The sequence below is a fragment of the Suncus etruscus genome, chromosome X (genome assembly GCF_024139225.1).
Source record: "Suncus etruscus isolate mSunEtr1 chromosome X, mSunEtr1.pri.cur, whole genome shotgun sequence".
Taxonomy (NCBI): domain Eukaryota; kingdom Metazoa; phylum Chordata; class Mammalia; order Eulipotyphla; family Soricidae; genus Suncus; species Suncus etruscus.
The window spans coordinates 105119780-105141228 of NC_064868.1; the positions used below are offsets into that span (position 1 = coordinate 105119780).

Genomic DNA, 21449 nt, shown 5'->3' on the forward strand with positions numbered 1-21449 from the left:
TCTGAGGCCTGAGACAAATCATTATGCCAATGTTCAGGGTAAAAGACCTAACTACATTACCAAATTTGTGTTCCCATTTCTATTAGATAAGAACTTGTTTGCATATGTATTATTTTCCCATTTTAATGTGCCTATGCAAAAGAGAAGCAATGCCACAAGATATTGTTGGTGCATCTGGGGGCTGACGAATAAAGTCCAACATTCCCCGTAACTTGGTACATACACGAAATCTATACAGAGATACTCTTCTACCAGTATTGCATATAAAACAGATCTCAAAGGGGAAAACCAAACAATCAAATAAATCCAGTAGGCAAAATTGTCACTATATGAGGATATTTGAAAAGAGTAATAGATGTTAAGGGAATACATCTGAGATATACAGAGGAGGTACACGTGACCCTTTTATGTTTTAAAAATAGTCAAGAGGGAGCGGGGTGTTTCCGACACACCACTTTGGTCTGTGATTTGGACAAGCGAAGAGAGCATGGAGCCATGTCCTCCCCTTGCTGCCTGCTGAAGCTTCTGACTACCCGAGAGGCGTTTCCTTCCTAATTGCTGGAAGTTGAAAGTTCAGCAGTCCCTTCCTAGCCCCTTGCAGGAACAAGAAAGCCTGGGGTCTCTTTTAAATTACACCTCACCGGAACCCACTTGCTGGGACCCTGAGCAGTTGTTCAGGAATAACCCTGGGGACAGGGAGGAAGGAAAGAGAAGGCTGTGGGGGACAGCGGAGGCTGCATCTTCACCTTATCTTGGCCAAAAAGCCTACAGCATGGAACCTTGCCATGACGCATTGCCAGCTGAAGCTTCAGACTCCACCCAAAAATTTACTGTGAAACATATGTAATCCACCTTGGCCAGAACAAAAATCATTAGTACAGAAAAATGGTTAAAAGTGGGGTAAAAAAAGATGGGAGTGAGGGAGTAAAGGAATAAAACGGCGCCTGGACGGCGTTCAGATAATGACAAGCAGATGAAAAACAATGATATCCATATATTTCTCATAATGTTTCATAATGTTTCACAATGGACAGGTTTAATAAGAAAAATAACCTGGTAAGTCCTAATGCCAGAAATTATTGTGCTGCTATTCCCACCTCGCTGGCTTGCCCAGCCATGTGGCCAGGCAAAGACCTGGAGTATCGGAGCAGTGAAGTAGAGGGGTGCTGGGGTGACCCATGTCCCACACCTCTTCCTAGGCTGGTTACAGAGGCCTTTGGCATGGCGGAGGGCTTCCAAGCGCCATGCTGGCAGGACCTCCTGACTTGGCTCCCAGGAAGAAAAGAGATCCTTCCGGAGCCAGAAGGAGGAAGGTCAGAGCCCCCACTCCAGACCCTCCCTTTGGAGCAGGGAGGGAAATGGGGAAAGCCTATAAAAATAAATAAACTCCTCCAAGGGACCCACCTCGCTGGCTTGCACAGCCATGTGGCCAGGCAAAGCCCTGGAGTACTGGAGGAAGGAGATAGAGGGGTACTGGGGTTACCCATGTATGCACCGCTTCCTAGGCCTGGTTACAGAGGCCTTTGGCATGGTGGAGGGCTGCTAAGCGCCAGGCTGGCAGGACCTCCCGGCTCAGCTACCAGGAAGGAAAGAGATCCTTCTGGAGCCAGAAGGCCGGAAGAACAGAGCCCCCACAGGAGACCCTCCCTTAGGAGCTGGGAGGGAAATGGGGAAAGCCTAGAAAAACCAATAAACTCCTCCAAGGGACCCACCTTGCTGGCTTGCCCAGCCATGTGGCCAGGCAAAGCCCTGGAGTACCAGAGGAAGGAGGTAGAGGGGTGCTGGGGTGACCCATGTCCAGCACTCCTTCCTAGGCCTGGTTACTGAGGCCTTTGGCATGTCGGAGGTCTGGAAAGTCAGTAGCCCCCACCCCAGACCCTCCCTTTGGATCGGGAGGAAAATGGGGAAAGTCTAGGAAAATCAATAAATTCCTCCAAGGGACCCACCTCGCTGGCTTGCCAGTCAGGTGGCCAGGCAAGGCCCTGGAGTACCAGACGAAGGAGGTAGAAGGGTGCTGGGGTGACCCATGTCCTGCACCCCTTCCTAGGACCGGTTACAGAGGACTTTGGCATGGTGGAGAGCTGCCAAATGCCATGCTGGCTGGACCTCCCGGCTCGGATCCCAGGAAGGAAAGAGATCCTTCCTAAGCCAGAAGGCCAGAGGGTTAGAATCCCCACTCCAGACCCTCCCTTTGGAGCCATGAGGGAAAGGGGGAAAGCCTAGGAAAACCAATAAACTCCTCCAAGGGATCCACCTCATTGGCTTGTCCAGCCATGTGGCCTGGCAAACGCCTGGAGTACTGGAGGAAGAAGGTAGAGGGGTGCTTGGGTGACCCATGTCCCTCACCCCTTCCTAGGCCTGGTTACAGAGGCCTTTGGCATGTGTGAGGGCTGCCAAGTGCCAGGCTGGCAGGTCCTCTCGGCTTAGCTACCAGGAAGGAAATAGATCCTTCCGGAGCCAAAAGTTCAGATGGTCAGAGCCCCCACTATAGACCCTCTCTTTGGAGCTGGGAGGGAAATGGAGAAAGCCTAGGAAAACCAATAAACTCCTCCAATGGACCCACCTCGCAGTCTTGCCCAGCCATGTGGCCAGGCAAAGCCCTTGTACCGCAGGAAGGAGGTAGAGGAGTGTCCCGAACCCCTTCCTAGGCCTGGTTACACAGGCCTTTGACATGTTGGCAGGCTGGAAGGTCAGTAGCCCCCGCCCCAGACCCTCCCTTCGGAACCGGGAGGTAAATGGGGAAAGTCTAGGAAAACCAATTAACTCCTCCAAGGGATCCACCTTGCTGGCTTGGCTTGCCTGTCATGTGGCCAGGTAAAGCCCTGGAGTACCGAACAAAGGAGGTAGAGGGGTGCTGGTGTGACCCATGTCCCACAGTCCTTCCTAGGCCTGGTTACAGAGGCCTTTGGCATGGCAGAGTGCTGCAAGCGCCAGGCTGGCAGGACCTCCCGGCTCGGATCCCAGGAAGGAAAGAGATCCTTCTGGAGCCAGAAGGTCAGAAGGTTAGAGCCTCCACTCCAAACCCTCCTTTTGGAGCCAGGAGGGAAATGGGGGAAAGCCTAGGAAAACCAATAAAATCCTCCAAGGGACCCACCTCACTGGCTTGCCCAGCCATGTGGCCAGGCAAAGCCCTGGAGTACCGGAGGAAGGAGGTAGAGGTGTGCTGGGGTGACCATGTCCCACACCCCTTCCTAGGCCTGGTTACAGAGGCCTTTGGAATGGCGGAGTGCTGCCAAGCGCTAGGCTGGCAGGACCTCTCGGCTCGGCTCCCAGGAAGGAAAGAGATCCTTCTGGAGCCAGAAGGCCATAAGGTCAGAGCCCCCACCACAGACCCTCCCTTCAGAGCTGGGATGGAAATGGGGAAAGCCTAGGAACAGCAATAAACTCCTCCAAGGGACCCACCTCGTTGACTTGCCCAGCCATGTGGCCAGGCAAAGCCCTGGAGTATGGGAGGAAGGAGGTAGAGGGGTGCTGGGGTGACCCATGTCCCGCACCCCTTCCTAGGCCTGGTTACAGAGGCCTTTGGCATGGTGGAGGGCTGCCAAGCGCCATGCTGGCAGGACCTCCAGGCTCGGCTCCTAGGAGGAAAAGAGATCCTTCCAGAGCTAAAAGGCTGTAAGGTCAGAGCATCCACTCCAGACCCTCCCTTTGGAGCCGGGAGGAAAATGGGGAAAGCCTAGGAAAACCAATAAACTCCTCCAAGGGACCCACCTCGCTGGCTTGCCCAGCCATGTGGCCAGGCAAAGCCCTGGAGTATGGGAGGAAGGAGGTAGAGGGGTGCTGGTGACCCATGTCCTGCACCCCTTCCTAGGCCTGGTTACAGAGGCCTTTGGCATTTTGGAGGGCTGGAAGGTCAATAGCCCCCACCCCAGACCCTTCCTTTGGAGCTGGGAGGGAAATGGGGAAAGCCTCAGAAAACGAATAAATTCCTCCAAGGGACCCATCTCGCTGGCTTGCACAGCCATGTGGCCAGGCAAAACCCTTGAGTACCGGAGGAAGGAGGTAGAAGGGTGCTGGGGTGACCCATGCCCCGCACCCCTTCCTAGGCCTGGTTACAGAGGCCTTTGTCATGGTGGAGAGCTGCCAAGCGCTAGGCTGGCAGGACCTCCAGGCTCGGCTCCCAGGAAGGAAAGAGATCATTCTGGAGCCAGAAGGCCGGAAGGTCAGAGACTCTACCCCAGACCCTCCCTTTTGAGCTGGGAGGGAAATGGGGAAAGCCTAGGAAAACCAATAAACTCCTCCAAGGGACCCACCTCACTGGCTTGCCCAGCCATGTGGCCAGGCAAAGCCCTGGAGTACCGGAGAAAGGAGGTAGAGGGGTGCTGTGGTGACCCATGTCCCACACTCCTTTCTAGGCCTGGTTATAGAGGCCTTTGGCATGGCGGAGGGCTGCCAAACTCCATGCTGTCAGGACCTCCTGGTTTGGCTTTCAGGAAGGAAAGGTCTTTCGTTTTTAAAACTCATAGATGGGTTTTATTTCACTCAACATAATAAAATCCATGTAAATTCATATATAGTAAAATTTCATGATTTATCTGTCCTGATGGCTGCATTCTATTCCTTTGTGTATATGTACAAGATTTTCTTTAGCCATTCATCTAAGGCATCTTGCTTGTTTCTAGAGTCTGCCTATTGTAAATAGTTCTGCAATGAATATAGGTGTAAGGAAGGGATTTTTGTATTGGACTTTTGTGTTCCTAGGGTATACCCCTAGGATTGGTATAGCTGGATCATCTGGGAGCTCAATTTACAGTTTTTGGAGGAATCTCCATATGGCTTTCCATAAAGGTTGGACTCGATGGCATTCCCACCAGCAGCGGGTAAGAGTTCCTTTTCTCCACATCCCCGCCAGCACTGCTTGTTCCCATTCTTTGTGATGTATGCCAATCTCTGGTGTGATATGGTAACTCATAGTTGTTTTGATTTGCATCTCCTTGATGGTTAGTGATGTGGAGCATTTTTTCATGTGCCTTTTGGCCACTTGTATTTTTTGTCAAATTGTTTATTTTTTCTCCCCATTTTTTGATGGGATTAGATGTTTTTTCTTGTTGTAAAGTTCTGTCAGTGCCTTGTATATTTTGGATATTAGCCCCTTATCTGATGGGTATTGGGGGAATAGTTTCTCCCACTCAGTGGGTGGTTCTTGTATCCTAGACACTGTTTTCTTCGAGGTGCAGAAGCTTCTCAGCTTAATATATACCCATCTGTTAATCTCTGCTTTCACTTGTTTGGAGAGTGCAATTTCCTCCTTGTAGATGCCTTTAGTCTCAGTGTCATGGAGTGTTTTATCTAAGTGTTGTTCTATATAACTTATGGTATCAGGCCTGATATCAAGGTTTTAATGCATTTTAATGGATTTTACCTACATACCTGATGTTAGCAGGGAGTCTAAGTTCCATTTTTTTGCAAGTGGCTAGCCAGTTGTGCCAACACCACTTGCTGAAGAGGCTTTCTTTTCTCCATTTAAGATTTTTTCTCCTTTATCAAAAATTAGGTGATTGTATGTCTGGGGAACATTCTCTGAGTACTCAAGCCTATTACACTGATCTGAGGGTCTGTCTTTATTCCAATACCATTCTGTTTTGATAATTATTGATCTGTAATTCAGCTTAAAATTGGGAAAGTAATGCCTCCCATATTCCTTTTCCCAAAGATTGCTTTAGCTACTCGAGGGTGTTTATTGTTCCAAATGAATTTCAAAAGTGTTTGATCCACTTCTTTGAAGAATGTCATGGGTAACTTTAGAGGGATCACATTAAATCAGTATAATGCCTTGGGGAGTATTGCCATTTTTATGATGTTAATCCTGCCAATCCATGAGCAGGGTATGTGTTTCCATTTCCGTATGTAATCTCTTATTTCTTGGAGCAGGGTTTTATAGTTTTCTTTTATAGGTCATTCATGTCTTTGGTCAAGTTGACTACAAGATATTTGAGTTTGTGTGGCACTAATGTAAATGGGGTCGTTTTCTTTTATTTTTTTCATTCTTTTTTATTTTTTATAATTATCTTTATTTAAAAACTGTGAATACAAACATGATTATAGTGTATGATTACAGTCATGTAAAGAACACACCCCTTCACCAGTGCAACATTCCCACCATCAATTTCCCAGATCTCCCTCCTCCCCACCCCCCTAAACCTGTACTTGAGACAGGCTTACTACTTCCCTCATTCATTCACATTATTATGATAGTTTTCAGTGTAGTCATCTCTCCGACTGCACTCATCACTCTATGTGATGAGCTTCATGTCATGAGCTGCACCTACCAGCCCTCATCTCTCTTGTCTCTGAGATACTAATAAAAAGGTCTTTCATTTTTCTTAAAGCCCATAGATGAGTGAAACCATTCTGCGTCTTTCTCTCTCCCTCTGACTTACTTCACTCAGCATAATAGATTCCATGTACATCCATGTATAGGAAAATTTCATGACTTCATCTCTCCTGATGGCTGCATAGTATTCCATTGTGTATATGTACCAAAGTTTCTTTAGCCACTCATCTGTTGAAGGGCATCTTGGTTGTTTCCAGAGTCTGGCTATTGTAAATAGCGCTGCAATGAATATAGGAGTAAGGAAGGGATTTTTGTATTGTATTTTTGTGTTCCTAGGGTATATTCCAAGAAGTAGTATAGCTGGATCGTATGGAAGCTCGATTTCCAGTTTGTGAAGGAATCTCCATATCTCTTTCCATAAAGGTTGTACTAGACGGCATTCCCACCAGCAGTGAAAAAGAGTTCCTTTCTCTCCACATCCCTGCCAGCACTGCTTGTTTTCCTTTTTTGTGATGTGTGCCAAACTCAGTGGCGTGAGGTGATACCTCATAGTAGTTTTGATTTGCATCTTCCTGACGATTAGTGATGTTGAGCATCTTTTCATGTGCCTTTTGGCCATTTGCCTTTCTTCTTTTTCAAAGTGTCTGTTCATTTCTTCTCCCCATTTTTTGATGGGGTTAGTTTTTTTTTCTTGTATAGTTCTGTCAGTACCTTGTAAATTTTGGATATTAGCCCTTTATCTGATGAGTATTGGGTGAATAATTTCTCCCACTCAGTGTGTGGCCTTTGTATTCTGGGCACTATTTCCTTTGAGATGCAGAAGCTTCTCAGCTTAATATAGTCCCATCTGTTTATCTCTGCTTCCACTTGTTTGGAAAGTGCTGTCTCCTCCTTAAAGATGCCTTTAGTTTCAATGTCCTGGAGTGTTTCACCTACATGTAGTTCTATATACCTTATAGTTTCAGATCTGATATCAAGGTCTTTAATCCATTTGGATTTTACCTTTGTACATGGTGTTAGCTGTGGGTCTGAGTTCACTTTTTTGCAAGTGGCTAACCAGTTGTGCCAACACCAATTGTTGAATAGGCTTTCCTTGCTCCATTTAGGATTTCTTGCTCTTTTATCAAAAACTAGGTGGTATATGTCTGAGGAACCTTCTCTGAGTACTCAAGCCTATTCCACTGATCTGAGGGTCTGTCTTTATTCCAATACCATGCTGTTTTTATAACTACTGCTTTGTAATACAGCTTAAAATTGGGGAAAGTAATGCCTCCCATATTCCTTTTCCCAAGGAGTGCTTTAGGTATTCGAGGTTGTTTATTGTTCCAGATGAATTTCAAAAGTCTTTGATCCACTTCTTTGAGGAATGTCATGGGTATCTTCAGAGGAATTGCGTTAAATTTGTACAATGCTTTTGGAAGTATTGCCATTTTAATAATGTTGATCCTGCCAATCCATGAGCATGGTATGTGTTTCCATTTCCGCGTGTCCTCTCTTATTTCTTGGAGCAGTGTTTTGTAGCTTTCTTTGTATAGATCCTTCACATCCTTAGTCAGGTTGACTCCAAGATATTTGAGTTTGTGTGGCACTAATGTGAATGGGATTATTCTTTTAATGTCCATTTCTTTCCTATCATTATTAGTGTATAAAAAGCCCATTGATTTTTGTGTGTTAATTTAGTAGCCTGCCACTTTGCTATATGAATCTATTATTTCTAGAAGCTTTTTGGTAGAGTCTTTAGGGTTTTCTAAGTAGAGTATCATGTCATCTGCAAACAGTGAGAACTTGACTTCTTCCTTTTCTACCTGGATTCCCTTGATATCTTTTTCTTGCCTAATCACTATAGCAAGTATTTCCAGCACTATGTTGAAAAGGAGTGGTGAGAGAGGACAGCCTTGTCTTGTACCAGAATTTAGAGGGAAGGATTTTAGTTTATCTCCATTGAGGATAATATTTGCCACTGGCTTCTGGTAGATGGCTTTAACTATATTGAGAAAGGTTCCTTTTTTTTTTTTTTTGGTTTTTGGGCCACACCCGTTTGACGCTCAGGGGTTACTCCTGGCTATGTGCTCAGAAATCGCCCCTGGCTTGGGGGGACCATATGGGACGCCGGGGGATCGAACCGCGGTCCTTCCTTGGCTAGCGCTTGCAAGGCAGACACCTTACCTCCAGCACCACCTACCCGGCCCCAGGTTCCTTTTATTCTTATCTTGCTGAGAGTTTTCATCAAGAATGGGTGTTGAACCTTATCAAATGCTTTTTCTGCATCTATTGATATGACCATGTGATTTTAATTTTTCTTATTGTTTATGTTGTGTATTATGTGGATAGATTTATGGATGTTAAACCAGCCTTGTACTTCTGGGATGAAACCTACTTGATCAAAGTGAATGATCTTCTTGATGAGGCACTGTATCCTGTTCGCCAGGATTTTGTTGAGGATCTTTGCATCTGTGTTCATCAGGGATATTGGTCTGTAATTTTCTTTTTTGGCAGCATCTCTATCAGGTTTTGGTATTAAGGTGATGTTGGCTTCATAAAAGCTATTTGGAAGTGTTCCTGTTTTTTTCGATTTCATAAAAGAGCCTGGCCAGGATTGGTAGTAGTTCCTCTTGAAATGTTTGAAAGAATTCATTCGTGAATTCATCAGGGCCTGGACTTTTGTTTTTGGGCAAATTTTTGATTACAGTTTTAATTTCCTCAATAGTGATGGGGGTGTTTAGATATGCTACATCTTCTTTATTCAACCGTGGAAGGTTATATGAGTTCAAAAATCTATCCATTTCGTTCAGGTTCTCATATTTAGTGGCATAGAGTTTCTCAAAGTATTCTCTGAATACCCTTTAAATCTCTGCAGTATCTGTAGTGATCTCCCTCTTTTTATTTCTATTACGTGTTATCAAGTTTCTCTATTTTGCTTTGTGAGTTTTGCCAATGGTCTATCAATCTTGTTTATTTTTTCAAAGAACCAACTTCTGCTTTCATTGATCTTTCGGATTGTTTTTTGGTTTCCACTTAGTTGATTTCTGCTCTCAGCTTTGTTATTTCCTTCTGTCTCCCTATTTTTGGGTCCTTTTGTTGAGCACTTTCTAGTTCTATTAGCTGTGTCATTAAGCTACTCAGGTAAGCTCCTTCTTCCTTCCTGATGTGTGCTTGCAAAGCTATAAATTTTCCTCTCAGTACTGCTTTTGCTGTGTCCCATAAGTTCTGATAGTTTGTGTCTTTATTGTCATTTGTTTCCAGGAACCTTTTGATTTCCTCCTTGATTTCATCTCAGACCCACTGGTTATTGAGTATGAGGCTGTTTAACTTCCAGGTGTTAAATTTTTTCTTCTGTGTCTCTTTGTAGTTCACATCTAACTTCAGAGCCTTGTGGTCAGCAAAGGTAGCCTGCAAAATTTCTATCTTTTTGATTTTATGGAGGTATGTTTTATGTGCCAGCATGTGTTCTATCCTGGAGAATGACCCATGTACATTGGAAAAGAATGTGTATCCAGGTTTCTGAGGATGGAGTACCCTATATATATCTACTAAAACTCTTTCTTCCATTTCTCTTTTCAGGTCTTGTATATTTTTGTTGGGTTTCCATTTTGTTTACCTATCAAGTGTTATCAAGCCTGTGTTGAGGTCTTCCACAATTATTGTGTTATTATTGATATCCTTCTTCAGATTTGTCAACAATTGTATTAAATACTTTCCTGGTCCCTCATTCGGTGCATATATGTTTAGGAGAGTTATTTCTTCTTGCTGTACAAATCCCTTAATTAGTACATAATATCCCTCTTTGTCCCTTACAACTTCTGAGTATAAAGTTTGTGTCATCTGATATTAGTATGGCCACCCCAGCTTTTTTAAGGGTGTTGTTTGCATGAATGGTTTTCCTCCAGCCTTTGATTTTGAGTCTATGTTTATTCTGACTATTCAGGTGTGTTTCTTGTAGACAGAAAAAGGTTGGCTTCAGTTTTTTGATCCATTTCGCCACTCTGTGCCTCTTAACGGGTGCATTTAGTCCATTGACATTAAGAGAAATAATTGTCATGAGATTTATTGCCATCTTTGTTTAGAAGTTTGGTGTGTTATTTTTTCTGTTTTGTTTTTAGAATAGATCTTTCATTTTTTCTTTTAAGGCTGGTTTTGAGTCTGCAAAGTTTTTGAGCTGTTGTTTATCTGTGAAGCCATGTATACATCCTTCAAACCTGAAAGTGAGTTTTGCTGGGTGCAGTACTCTTGGCGAAGCATTTATTTCATTGAGTTTTGCCAGTATATCCCACCACTGCTTCTGGCCTTGAGTGTTTCTGGTGACAGGTCTGCTGTAAATTTCAAGGGTGCTTCCTGGAATGTAATTTCTCTTTTCGATCTTGCTGCTTGCAGTATTCTATCTCTATCGGTGGGTTTCATCATGGTGACTAGGATGTGTCTTGGGGTGTTTCTCCTGGGGTCTTTTTTAGCTGGTACTCTTCGGGCATGCAGGATTTGGTCACATGTTTTCTTTAGCTCTGGTAGTTTCTCTGTGATGATGTTCTTGACCATTGATTCTTCCTGGAGATTTTCTTCTTGGGTCTCTGGGACTCCAATGATTCTAAAGTTGTTTCTGTTGAGCTTATCAAAGACTTCTATTTTCATCTGCTCATATTCTTTGAGTAACTTTTCCATTGTCTGATCCTTTGATTTAAGGCTTTTTTCCAATCTCTTCTGCTGTGTAAAGTTGTTATGCATCTCGTCTTCCAGAGCACTAATTCTGTTCTCAGCAGCTTTTAACCTGTTGGAAAGCTCATCCATTATGTTCTTCAATTCGTCTACTGAGTTTTTCAGACCTGTTATTTGACCTGATATTTCATTTTGGAGTTTTCTGATTTCTATCTTCATATTCTCTTGATTTTTATTAGTGTTCTGATTTATACTTTCTTTGATTTCTGTGAGCAACCTCCATATTTCTTCTCTAAACTCCATTTCTGAAAGACTGCTTAGGTGGTTGGCCATTGTTGGTTCATCAGATTTTCCATTTTCTTTCTCTATGGCTGAAGTTGGTCTGTGTAGTTTCCCCATTGTCACACTTATGCTGTGAATTTTTCTACGTGTTGTGGTGGTACTCATTGGCTAGGTGGAGTGCGCGGCCACGCTCCTCTGCTTCTACCCCTTGTAGGTGGGCTTAAGGGGGCCAGCAGAGTCAGCTTTATCCACAACTCCAGCCCCCAATCACTCACCTCAGCTGAGGCAAGCCGTCAGGGGATGAATGCCAGAGAAGATCAAAGTTCCCAGGTTGAAGCAAGCCCGGGGAAGCCCCAAAATGTCTGCCGAACTTAAGGGGCTCAGCAGAGTCTGTTATCCACAACTCCAGCCGGAAAGACACACCTCAGCCGAGGCTCGCCCTCAAAGAATTAATGCTGGAGAAGATCAAAGTTCCCAGGTTGAAGCAAGCTGGGGGAGGCCCCAAAATGTCTGCCACGCCTAGGGGGCCCAGCAGTCAGCTTTATCTGCAACTCCGGCCCCCAAACACTCAACTCAGCAGAGGCAAGCCGTCAGGGGATGAATGCCAGAGAAGATCAAATTTCCCAGGTTGAAGCAAGCCGGGGGAAGCCCCAAAATGTTTGCCAAGCTTAAGGGGCCCAGCAGAGTCTGTCTTATCCACAACTCCAGCTGGAAAAACACCGGGTCGTTTTCTTAATGTCCATTTTTCCCTATCATTATTGGTGTATAAAAAGGCCATTGATTTTTGTGTGTTAATTTTGTAGCCTGCCACATTGCTATATGAATCTACTGTTTCTAGACATTTATTGGTAGAGTCTTTAGGGTTTTCTAAGTAGAGTATCATGCAATATGCATTTCAGTGAGAGCTTGACTTCTTCCTTTCCTATCTGGATTTCCCTTGATATTTTTTTCTTGCCTAATAGCTCTAGTAAATACGTCCAGTACTATGTTGAAGAGGAGTGATGAGAGCAGACAGCTTTTTTGTAATGATTTAATTTTTTTTTGGCTTTTCGGGCCACACCCGTTTGATGCTCAGGGTTTACTCCTGGCTAAGCGCTCATAAATTGCCCCTGGTTTGGAGGGACCCTATGGGATGCCAGGGGATCGAACTGCGGTCCTTCCTTGGCTAGCACTTGCAAGGTAGACACCTTACCTCTAGCGCCACCTCACCATTCCGTGATATAATTTCTTACAGCTGGTTATCCAGTTGTTCCAACACCATTTTTTGAAGATACTGTCTTTGTTCCATTTCAAGTTCTTGGCTCTTTTGTCAAATATTAGTTGATTGTATATTTGGGGGTTTATCTCTGGTTATTCTATTTTAACCCACTGGTCTGAGACTCTGTCTTTGTTCTAATACCATGCTGTTTTGATCACTGTGGCTTTATAGTAAAGCTTCAGGTTAGGTAAAGAGATGCCACCAGCTTCTTTTTTTCCAGCATATATTTGGCTAACCTAGTTCTTTTGTGATTCCATATAAATTTTATAATTGATTGTTCTAATTCCTTAAAAATGATGTCTGAATTTGGATAGGGATTGCATTGAATCTATTTAGAAGTTTAGGCAAGATAGTCATTTTGAATATGTTGATTCTACCTACCCATGAGCTTGGGATGTTCTTTCATTTTTTTCAGTCCTCTTCAATTTCTTTCTGAAGTGTTTTGAAGCTTTCATGCTATAGGTCTTTCACTTCTCTTGTAAGGTTGATTCCTAGGTACTTGATATTTTTGGATACTATTTTAAATGGGATTATTTCCTTAAACTATTTCTCCTCTACTTAGTTATTTGTATAGAGGAACACTATTGTCTTTTTTTGTATTGACTTTATAGCTGGCCACTTTGCTGAATTGGTTAATTGTTTCTAGGAGATTTACTGTGGACTCTTTAGGATTTTTGATGTACATCATCATATCATTTGCAAAAAGAGATAGTATGAGTTCCTCTTTCTCATATGATTTTTTTGATTCCCTTCTCTTGTTTGATTGCTATTTCTAGGACTTCTAAAACTATATTAAATAAGAATGGAGATAGTGGACAGCCTTGCCTAGTTCTTGGCCTTCGTGAAAATGCTTTCAGTTTTTCACCATTAAGAATAATGTTATAAAAAAAGAATAATGTTAACTGTGGGCTTTTTATTGATAGCTGTATCTATCTTGAGGAAGGTTCCTTCCAGTCCTATTTTGCTAAGTGTTTTCATCATGAATGGTGTTGAGTTTGGTTGAACACAATCTCTGATTTTTGTCTTTTGTTGTTGATGTGGTGTATGTTTTTGATTGATTTGCATATTTTGAACCATCCTGCATCCCCGTGATGAAACCCACTTGGTCATGGTGTATAATCTATTTGACGTATTCTTGGATTCGGTTCGCTAAAATTTTGTTGAGGATTTTTGCATTTATGTTCATTAGTGAGATTGGTCTGCAGTTTTCTTTTTCTTTTTTCTTTTTGGTTTTTGGGTCTCACCCAGCATTGCTCAGGGATTACTCCTGACTCTATGCTCAGAAATTGATCCTGGTTGGCTCAGGGGACCATATGAGATGCCAGGATTTAAACCACAGTCCTTCAGCATCTAAGGCTAACTTCCTATACCACTGTGCTATTTCTCTGGTCCCTGGTCTGTAAATTTTTTTTTTTGGTTTTTGGGCCACACCCGGCGATGCTCAGGGGTTACTCCTGGCTGTCTGCTAAGAAATTGCTCCTGGAAGGCACAGGGGACCATATGGGACATCGGGATTTGAACCAACCACCTTTGGTCCTGGATCGGCTGCTTGCAAGGCAAATGCCACTGTGCTATCTCTCCAGGCCCTGGTTTGTAATTTTTGTTCTTGGAGGTGTCTTTGCCATTTTTGGGAATGAGTGTAATATTAACTTCATAAAAAGAGTTAGGAAGGATTCCTGTCTTTTCCATGTTTTAGAAGGGCCTGTGGATAAATGGTAGTTATTCTTCTCGGATTGTTTGATAGACTTCACCTGTAAAACCACCTGGTACTGGAATTTTGTTCTTGGGGGAGTTTCTTAATTACTGATTCAATTTCCTTAGATGTTATAGGCCTCTTATGCTTTCTATGTCCTCTTAATATAGCCTCAGCAGATCATATTTTTCCAGAAATCTGTTGGTTTCTTCTGGGTTCTCTAACCTAATTGAATATAGTTGTTCATAATATGTCCTCATGGTGTGTTGAATTTCTTGGGGTTCTGTTGTAATCTCTCCTCTTTCATTTGTGATCCTATTTATTTGGGTGTTTTCCCTCTTATTTTGGTGAGTATTGCAAGCAGTTTGTCTATCTTGTTTAATCTTTTACAAAACCATCTTCTGGTCTAATTGATTTCTTTGTATTGTTTTCTTAGTTTCTATATTGTTTATTTTGCTTGTTTTTATTATTTCTTTTTTTCTGGTTCTGTTTGAGTTTCTTTGCTGCTGTTTTTCCAGATCCTTAAGATGTCCCTTTTTTTGGTCATTTTTTTGTCATTTTCCTCTTTCCTGACATAGTCCTATATTATTATTATTTTTTTAAAATTTTTATTGTGACTGAAGTGCATTACACAGAGTCATTTATGGTACATAGTGACAATGAATGAAGGGCATTCCCACCACCAATGTTGTCCTCCACTCCTATTTCCAGCATGTCTCCCATATCTCCCTCCTTTACCCCTCTCCCCCAGAATACTAGTGTAACTGGTCTCCACTTTACAGCTTGTTGTAGATTGGGTATCTATTCTGTTGTCATTGACTTGGGTTTGGTGTTCCAATCTGGTCATTTTTTATTTTCACTACATGTTCATATGACTGGTATCATCATTTTCTCCCCCTCAATTTATGAGGCTGAATGATTCAAGTTATGCTATTCTGTTGGAGATAAAAAGGTTAGGGAAAAGAGGAGAAAAATTTGGTATCAACTACTAAAAAATCACCAAATAATATCCACAAGAGTGAAAAAGAAAGAAAAAGTGGAAGAAAAAAGAGAAGGAAAATAATATCAAAAACAAACAAAACAAAACAAGACAAAACAAGAAAAAGGAATGCTGGAGTGGCAGGATTTGGTGTTCCCCCCACTTTTTTTGCATAGGCACAGTAAGTATTGGGGAAGGAAGGAAATTTCCGTGGGACATAGGCCTGTATTATTATGAGTTTCCCCCTAATTACTGCTTTTGTTATGTCCCACAGAGTTTGTCAATTTGTCTCTTCATTATCGTTTCTCTCAAGGAATCTTTTTATTTCTTCCTTGACTTCCTCTTTGATTCTGCTTTTGCTGAGCAACATGTTGTTTAATCTCTAGGTATTGGATTTTCTCCACAGCTACTTTTTACAGTCAACCTTGACCTGTTGCATAATAATCTGATAGGGTGCTTCTAACAATCCTTATATTTGTGACTTTGTGCAAGTTAGATTTATATCCTAAGGCATAGTCTATCTGGAGAAGGTTCCATGTGCACCTGAGAAGAATGTTTATTCTGCCTTCTGGGAGTAGAGGGCCCTATAAAAGTCCATTAGTCTTAGTTCTCATAGTTTCTCATTTAGGGCTGTTATTTCTTTGCTAGTTTTCTGCCTGGTGGATCTGTCCAGTGGCGATAGTGGAGTATAGAAATATCTTACTACTATTACATTTCCTTAAATATTTTCTGCAGGTTTGTGAGTAAATGCCTTTTTCTTGCTCTGCATTTGGTGCATAAATGTTGACCAGAGTTAGTACTCTTTTTCTAGCATTACCTGATTAGTAAGTGGTGACCCTCTTGGTCTCTGATCATTTTCTTGAGGTTGAATGCAATGTGGTCTGATATAAGAATGGCTGTCCTGGCTATTTTTGTTTTCCATTAGCTTGAATAATTGATTTCCATCCTTTTATTCTAAGCCTGTGTCTATCCTGTACTTGTATGTGTGTTTCTTGCAGGCAGCAGAAATCCGGTTTTTGTTTTTTTTTTGATCCAACTCTCTACTATGTGTGTTTTAACGGGAAAGTTTAGTCCATTGATGTGGGTATCCCCTCCCCCAACTCATCTATCCCACCTGAATTCAGAGCTGCCCACACCTGGAATGGGTGGGTAGAGGAGTCTGCAGTGGGGAGAGAAAGGGGATAAGAAGGAGAGTTAGAGAGAGAAGTGAGAGAGAGCTATCATCATCAGAGATACAGCATCAGATTCAGCATCAGTAATTCAGTATCATCGTGGAAGCAGCAGCAGTAACATCAACAAAGGAAGTTGGTCAACCTGGAAGCCTGGTAAAAGCAGCTGAAAGAGAGAGCCCAGTAGGAGTGGAGAAGTAGCTGCTAGAAAAAGGCTTACTATAAGAGGCCATGTGAGGAGATGCGCATGGCGGTACGGACTATGAAATAAAGCTGGCTGGCTCCTGAAATTTCATCTGACTGCTTTGTGAATCTCTCTGCCCTCACCCTGCCACCTTCAGACCCGCCAGACCATAGGGGCTGTGAGAGCTGGATCGAGTCCAGAAAGGCGTCACCATCCCCACACCAACTCTAGGACTCATTAATTTATATTAAGACAATACATTGACATTTAAGGAGATTATTGACAGAGAGGGATGTTGGACATTTCTTTGTGTAGTGTGGTTGTTGTTACAATTGTGTGTTTGGATCGTGTAATTCATCTCTGAGTAAATAATTTAGAATCAGTTTAGTGTGTGCAATAGTGCGAGTTCTTTTTTGTCTAAGAATGTTTTTAGTCCTCCCTCCCATATGAATGAGAGTTTTGCCAGGTAGTGGACTCTAGGTCGGAATTTTCTTTCATTTCGTCATTTAAATATGCCATCTCACTGTCTTCTTGCTTGAATTGTTTCAAATGTGAGAACTGGTCTGATTTTTATGTTCCTTCATTTGTACTTGAGGTATTTTTCCTCCCTTATTGATTTAGGAATTTCTCTCTCTCTCTCTCTCTCTCTCTCTCTCTCTCTCTGCCATTTGGATTACTATGCCTTAGTATTGGTTTATTAGGGTCTGTTTTATTAGGGAATATTTTCACCTCTTGGATTTGCACTGGAGCCTCTTTCCAGAGGGTGGGGAAGTTTTCTGCTATTATTTCCCTCATCACTTGTTCTTCCCTTTTCCCTATTTCTTCACCTTCTGGTATTCTTAAAATCCGTAGATTATTTCTTTTGTATTTGTTCATTAAAAAGCTAACATTTTCTTCCAGTCTCTTTCCTTATTGGTTTCTTTGTAATTTTTTGGTTTGTAATTTTTCTTCAAGTTCTTCTATGGTATTCTCCAACTGTGTAATTCTGCTATTTTCCAAGCCTCAGTAATGGCAGAGATCTGCATATCTGAATCTGGTTCAGGTTTCCCCTCTACCTGTCAGAAGGTGTTGTTCACCTCTGCATACCACCTTCCCCAGAGATAGTAATGGGATCAAGGAAAGTTTTGAGTCCAACACACCAGATGCCCACTGAGCCCTCAAGGAACTTGCCTAAAGTCCTGTACCCATCCCCAGAAAAATTTTCTAGACCAGATTGCTTGTCATGTCTGAAATTTATTAATTTGGTTTTTGGGGGGGGCATACCCAGTGGTGCTCAGGAGTTTCTCCTGGCTTTGCACTTAGAAATAGCTCTTGGCAGGCTCAGGGGATCATATGGCATGCTGGGGATTATACCTGGATTCGTCGTGTCTACCATGTGCAAAGCAAACACCCTACTGCTGTGCTATCACTCCAGTTCCAAATTTTAAATTCTAATATGTGTTAAGATGAGCAAATAAGAGACTAGAACCATAATACAGCAGGTAGGGGGTTTGCTTTGCTTATGTCAAATCCGGGTTCCCACCTATTATGGTCCACCTGGAACCCCAATAGTAATTCCTGATCACAGAGCAAGGAGCAAACCCTGAGTACAGTAGGGTGTGACCCAAAAAAAAAACAAAAATTTAAAATTTAAATGATATATACGTTTCAGAATTATGTGGAAGTTACAAAAATAGTCTAAATGTGAATAGCAGAATACAATACATTTTATAAATTCAATTAAAGAGCCCTTCTAAACCTCTTTGTTATTTTTTTGTTTTGGGGGTAGATCACTTAGGGAATCATGTGGTGCCAGTTATTGAATTCAGCCTTCCCTCATGCAAACTACATGTTTTTATGAGCAATTTCTCCAAAATCTCCTCCTCACCACACACTTGAGCTTTACTTTTACATTATGAACACTTGCAAAATTTGTTACAAAGACCATTCCCATGAATTGATAACCAGAACAGAATTCTTTAAATCACTATGTGCTAAGAGGCAGAACCTTGTGGTTGAATAAATATTGGTTTTCAACAATGGTAAGAAAGCTTAGAAGTTGCATGGATTAGTTTAGTTACTTTTCAGATATATGAAATAAAAACAAGGTAAAGTGATTTGGCCAGCATCTCAGAAATTCATGACAGAATGAATAGAATCAATTTGATTCTGAATTGGAGATATTTTCTACAATACCATGGTATTTAAAGCAGAAGTTTTAAATGCTTTTTATTTGAAGCTTTGTTTACAACTTGAGTTTATAAATTAAACATTATATAGCCTAAAACAACAAATTTTTTTATGAAATCACAGATTAAGTTAATAGTCATCTTGAAACCAAATATAATTGCAACACTGCTACTATCAGCAGATCATGGGCATATTACTAAACCCAAGTATGCCTATATTCAAGCCTCTTAAGATATTTTTTATGAATTACCACACTACCATTCAATTTTATAGTATACAAAATATATAATAATATATATTTTAAAATATATTAAAAACTAAACCAAAGTAGTAAAAATATCTCTTATAAAAATAAAAGACCTTCTGGAAGATTTAAAGAGATTTATTTGCTCTTTCATTTCCTTTGCTATTTCATTCACTGAAAAAGGAGCTAAATATTAACTCCCTGAGTTGATTATTACAATGAAGTAAGGGAATAAATGAAAATACAACAGTTCTGAAATTAAGGCTTGAGTTTTGGAAGGTGGCTTGACCCTACTTTCTTTTTATCTGATCCTTTTTTGACACGATTAGTTAGAGAATGGGCTCCTATGTTTGTGGATGGATTCTCTCTTATTCTCTTCATATATTCTATCTGCTGTCTTTTGAAAGTTTTATAGGGCGTCATCTTGGATATTTCAATTGCATATTTACGACATTCTTCACGGGTCTTCTGATTCAGCTTTGATTCTTGTTCCAGTCGAAGTCCACAAGCTCTCACTTGATTTTCAAGAATTCTTTTGTCCTTTTGGAGCTGTCTTAGTATTTCAGTTAAGGACTCTACTGACATTCTCTCATAGAGACGAATAGATGCCAGTCTATCTGAATAGTTCCCACGGACTTTGTCCAATTTCTCTTTCAGGTAAAGAACTTGCTTCTCTAGGTGAGAATTTATTTCCAGTTGTGCCTCATAACGGACTCTCCATTCACGGCTTTCCTTAGTGTTAGTAGTGCCTTTCTTTTCTAGTTCAGCCACCTTTTGTTTTAGTTCATTGATTGAGACTAGGATAGAGTCTTTCCTTTTAACTTCATCTTTTAACTTCTGTTCAAGATGAGTCATGCTTGTTCCTCTATAACTGTCTCTTCTCTCATCTCCCATAATGTCTGATCAGAGAGGTCTACACACGTCTCTTCAGCACAGCCTAGAACTGAAGGCACACCTGAGGCTGGCCAGGAGAATGAACTGCTATGACCTGTTATTACTGAGTGTCCTGGACTCCTTTACTGAGTATTCTCTTCAGAACTTAAAATCTGTCATCAAGTTCTTTTCTTGTCTTCATGGTTCTTAAAGGGAACTTAGCTCTTTGTATAAGCTATTATTTCTTTCTTTGTATTTTCTTTTTTCCCCTCCTCCCTCCTTTCCCTTTCTTGGTATTTTCTTTTTTTTTATCTTTATTTAAACACCGTGATTACAAACATGATTATAGTTGTATGATTACAGTCATGTAAAGAGCACCCCCCTTCACCGGTGCAACATTCCCACCACCAATTTCCCAGATCTCCCTCCTCCCCACCCCCCTACACCTGTACTCGAGACAGGCTTTCTACTTTCCTCATTCATTCACATTTTATGATAGTTTTCAGTGTAGTCATCTCTGCAACTGCACTCATCACTCTATGTGATGAGCTGCATGTCCTGAGCTGCACCTACCAGCCCTCATCTCTCTTGTCTCTGAGATACTGTTAAAAATGTCCTTCATTTTTCTTAAAGCCCATAGATGAGTGAGACCATTCTGCGTCTTTCTCTCTCCCTCTGACTTACTTCACTCAGCATAATAGATTCCATGTACATCCATGTATTGGAAAATTTCATGACTTCATCTCTCCTGATGGCTGCATAGTATTCCATTGTGTATATGTACCACAGTTTCTTCAGCCACTCATCTGTTGAAGGGCATCTTGGTTGTTTCCAGAGTCTGGCTATTGTAAATAGCGCTGCAATGAATATAGGAGTAAGGAAGGGTTTTTTGTATTGTATTTTGGTGTTTCTTGGGTATATTCCTAGGAGTGGTATAGCTGGATCGTATGGAAGCTCAATTTCCAGTTTGTGAAGGAATCTCCATATCGCTTTCCATAAAGGTTGTACTAGACGGCATTCCCACCAGCAGTGAAAAAGAGTTCTTTTCTCCACACATCCCCGCCAGCACTGCTTGTTTTCCTTTTTTGTGATGTGTGCCAATCTCAGTGGCGTGAGGTGGTACCTCATAGTAGTTTTGATTTGCATCTCCCTGATGATTAGTGATGTTGAACATCTTTTCATGTGCCTTTTGGCCATTTGCCTTTCTTCTTTTTCAAAGTGTCTGTTCATTTCTTCTCCCCATTTTTTGATGGGGTTAGTTGTTTTTTTCTTGTATAGTTCTGTCAGTACCTTGTAAATTTTGGATATTAGCCCTTTATCTGATGAGTATTGGGTGAATAATTTCTCCCACTCAGTGGGTGGCCTTTGTATTCTGGGCACTATTTCCTTTGAGATGCAGAAGCTTTTCAGCTTAATATAGTCCCATCTGTTTATCTCTGCTTCCACTTGCTTGGAAAGTGCTGTCTCCTCCTTAAAGATGCCTTTAGTCTCAATGTCCTGGAGTGTTTCACCTACATGTTGTTCTATATACCTTATAGTTTCAGTTCTGATATCAAGGTCTTTAATCCATTTGGATTTTACCTTTGTATATGGTGTTAGCTGGGGGTCTGAGTTCGCTTTTTTGCAAGTGGTTAACCAGTTGTGCCAACACCACTTGTTGAATAGGCTTTCCCTGCT

General features: G+C 41.8%; 2 protein-coding genes across 2 annotated transcripts in view; one reads left to right on the forward strand and one right to left on the reverse strand.

The window, feature by feature from the left end:
* The window catches only part of APLN (apelin), a 552821-nt gene that overhangs the window by 181812 nt on the left and 349560 nt on the right, over positions 1 to 21449 (forward strand). The gene's annotated exons all lie outside the window — the stretch shown is intronic.
* LOC125998992 (coiled-coil domain-containing protein 169-like) lies at positions 19158 to 19754 on the reverse strand. The gene has a single exon (XM_049767004.1). It carries the CDS (start codon positions 19752 to 19754, stop codon positions 19158 to 19160), a length of 597 nt encoding a protein of 198 aa, XP_049622961.1.

Coding starts and splice junctions, on each gene's coding strand:
- LOC125998992 (XM_049767004.1), bottom strand. CDS start 19,754: ATGACTCATCTTGAACAGAAGTTAAAAGATGAAGTTAAAAGGAAAGAC.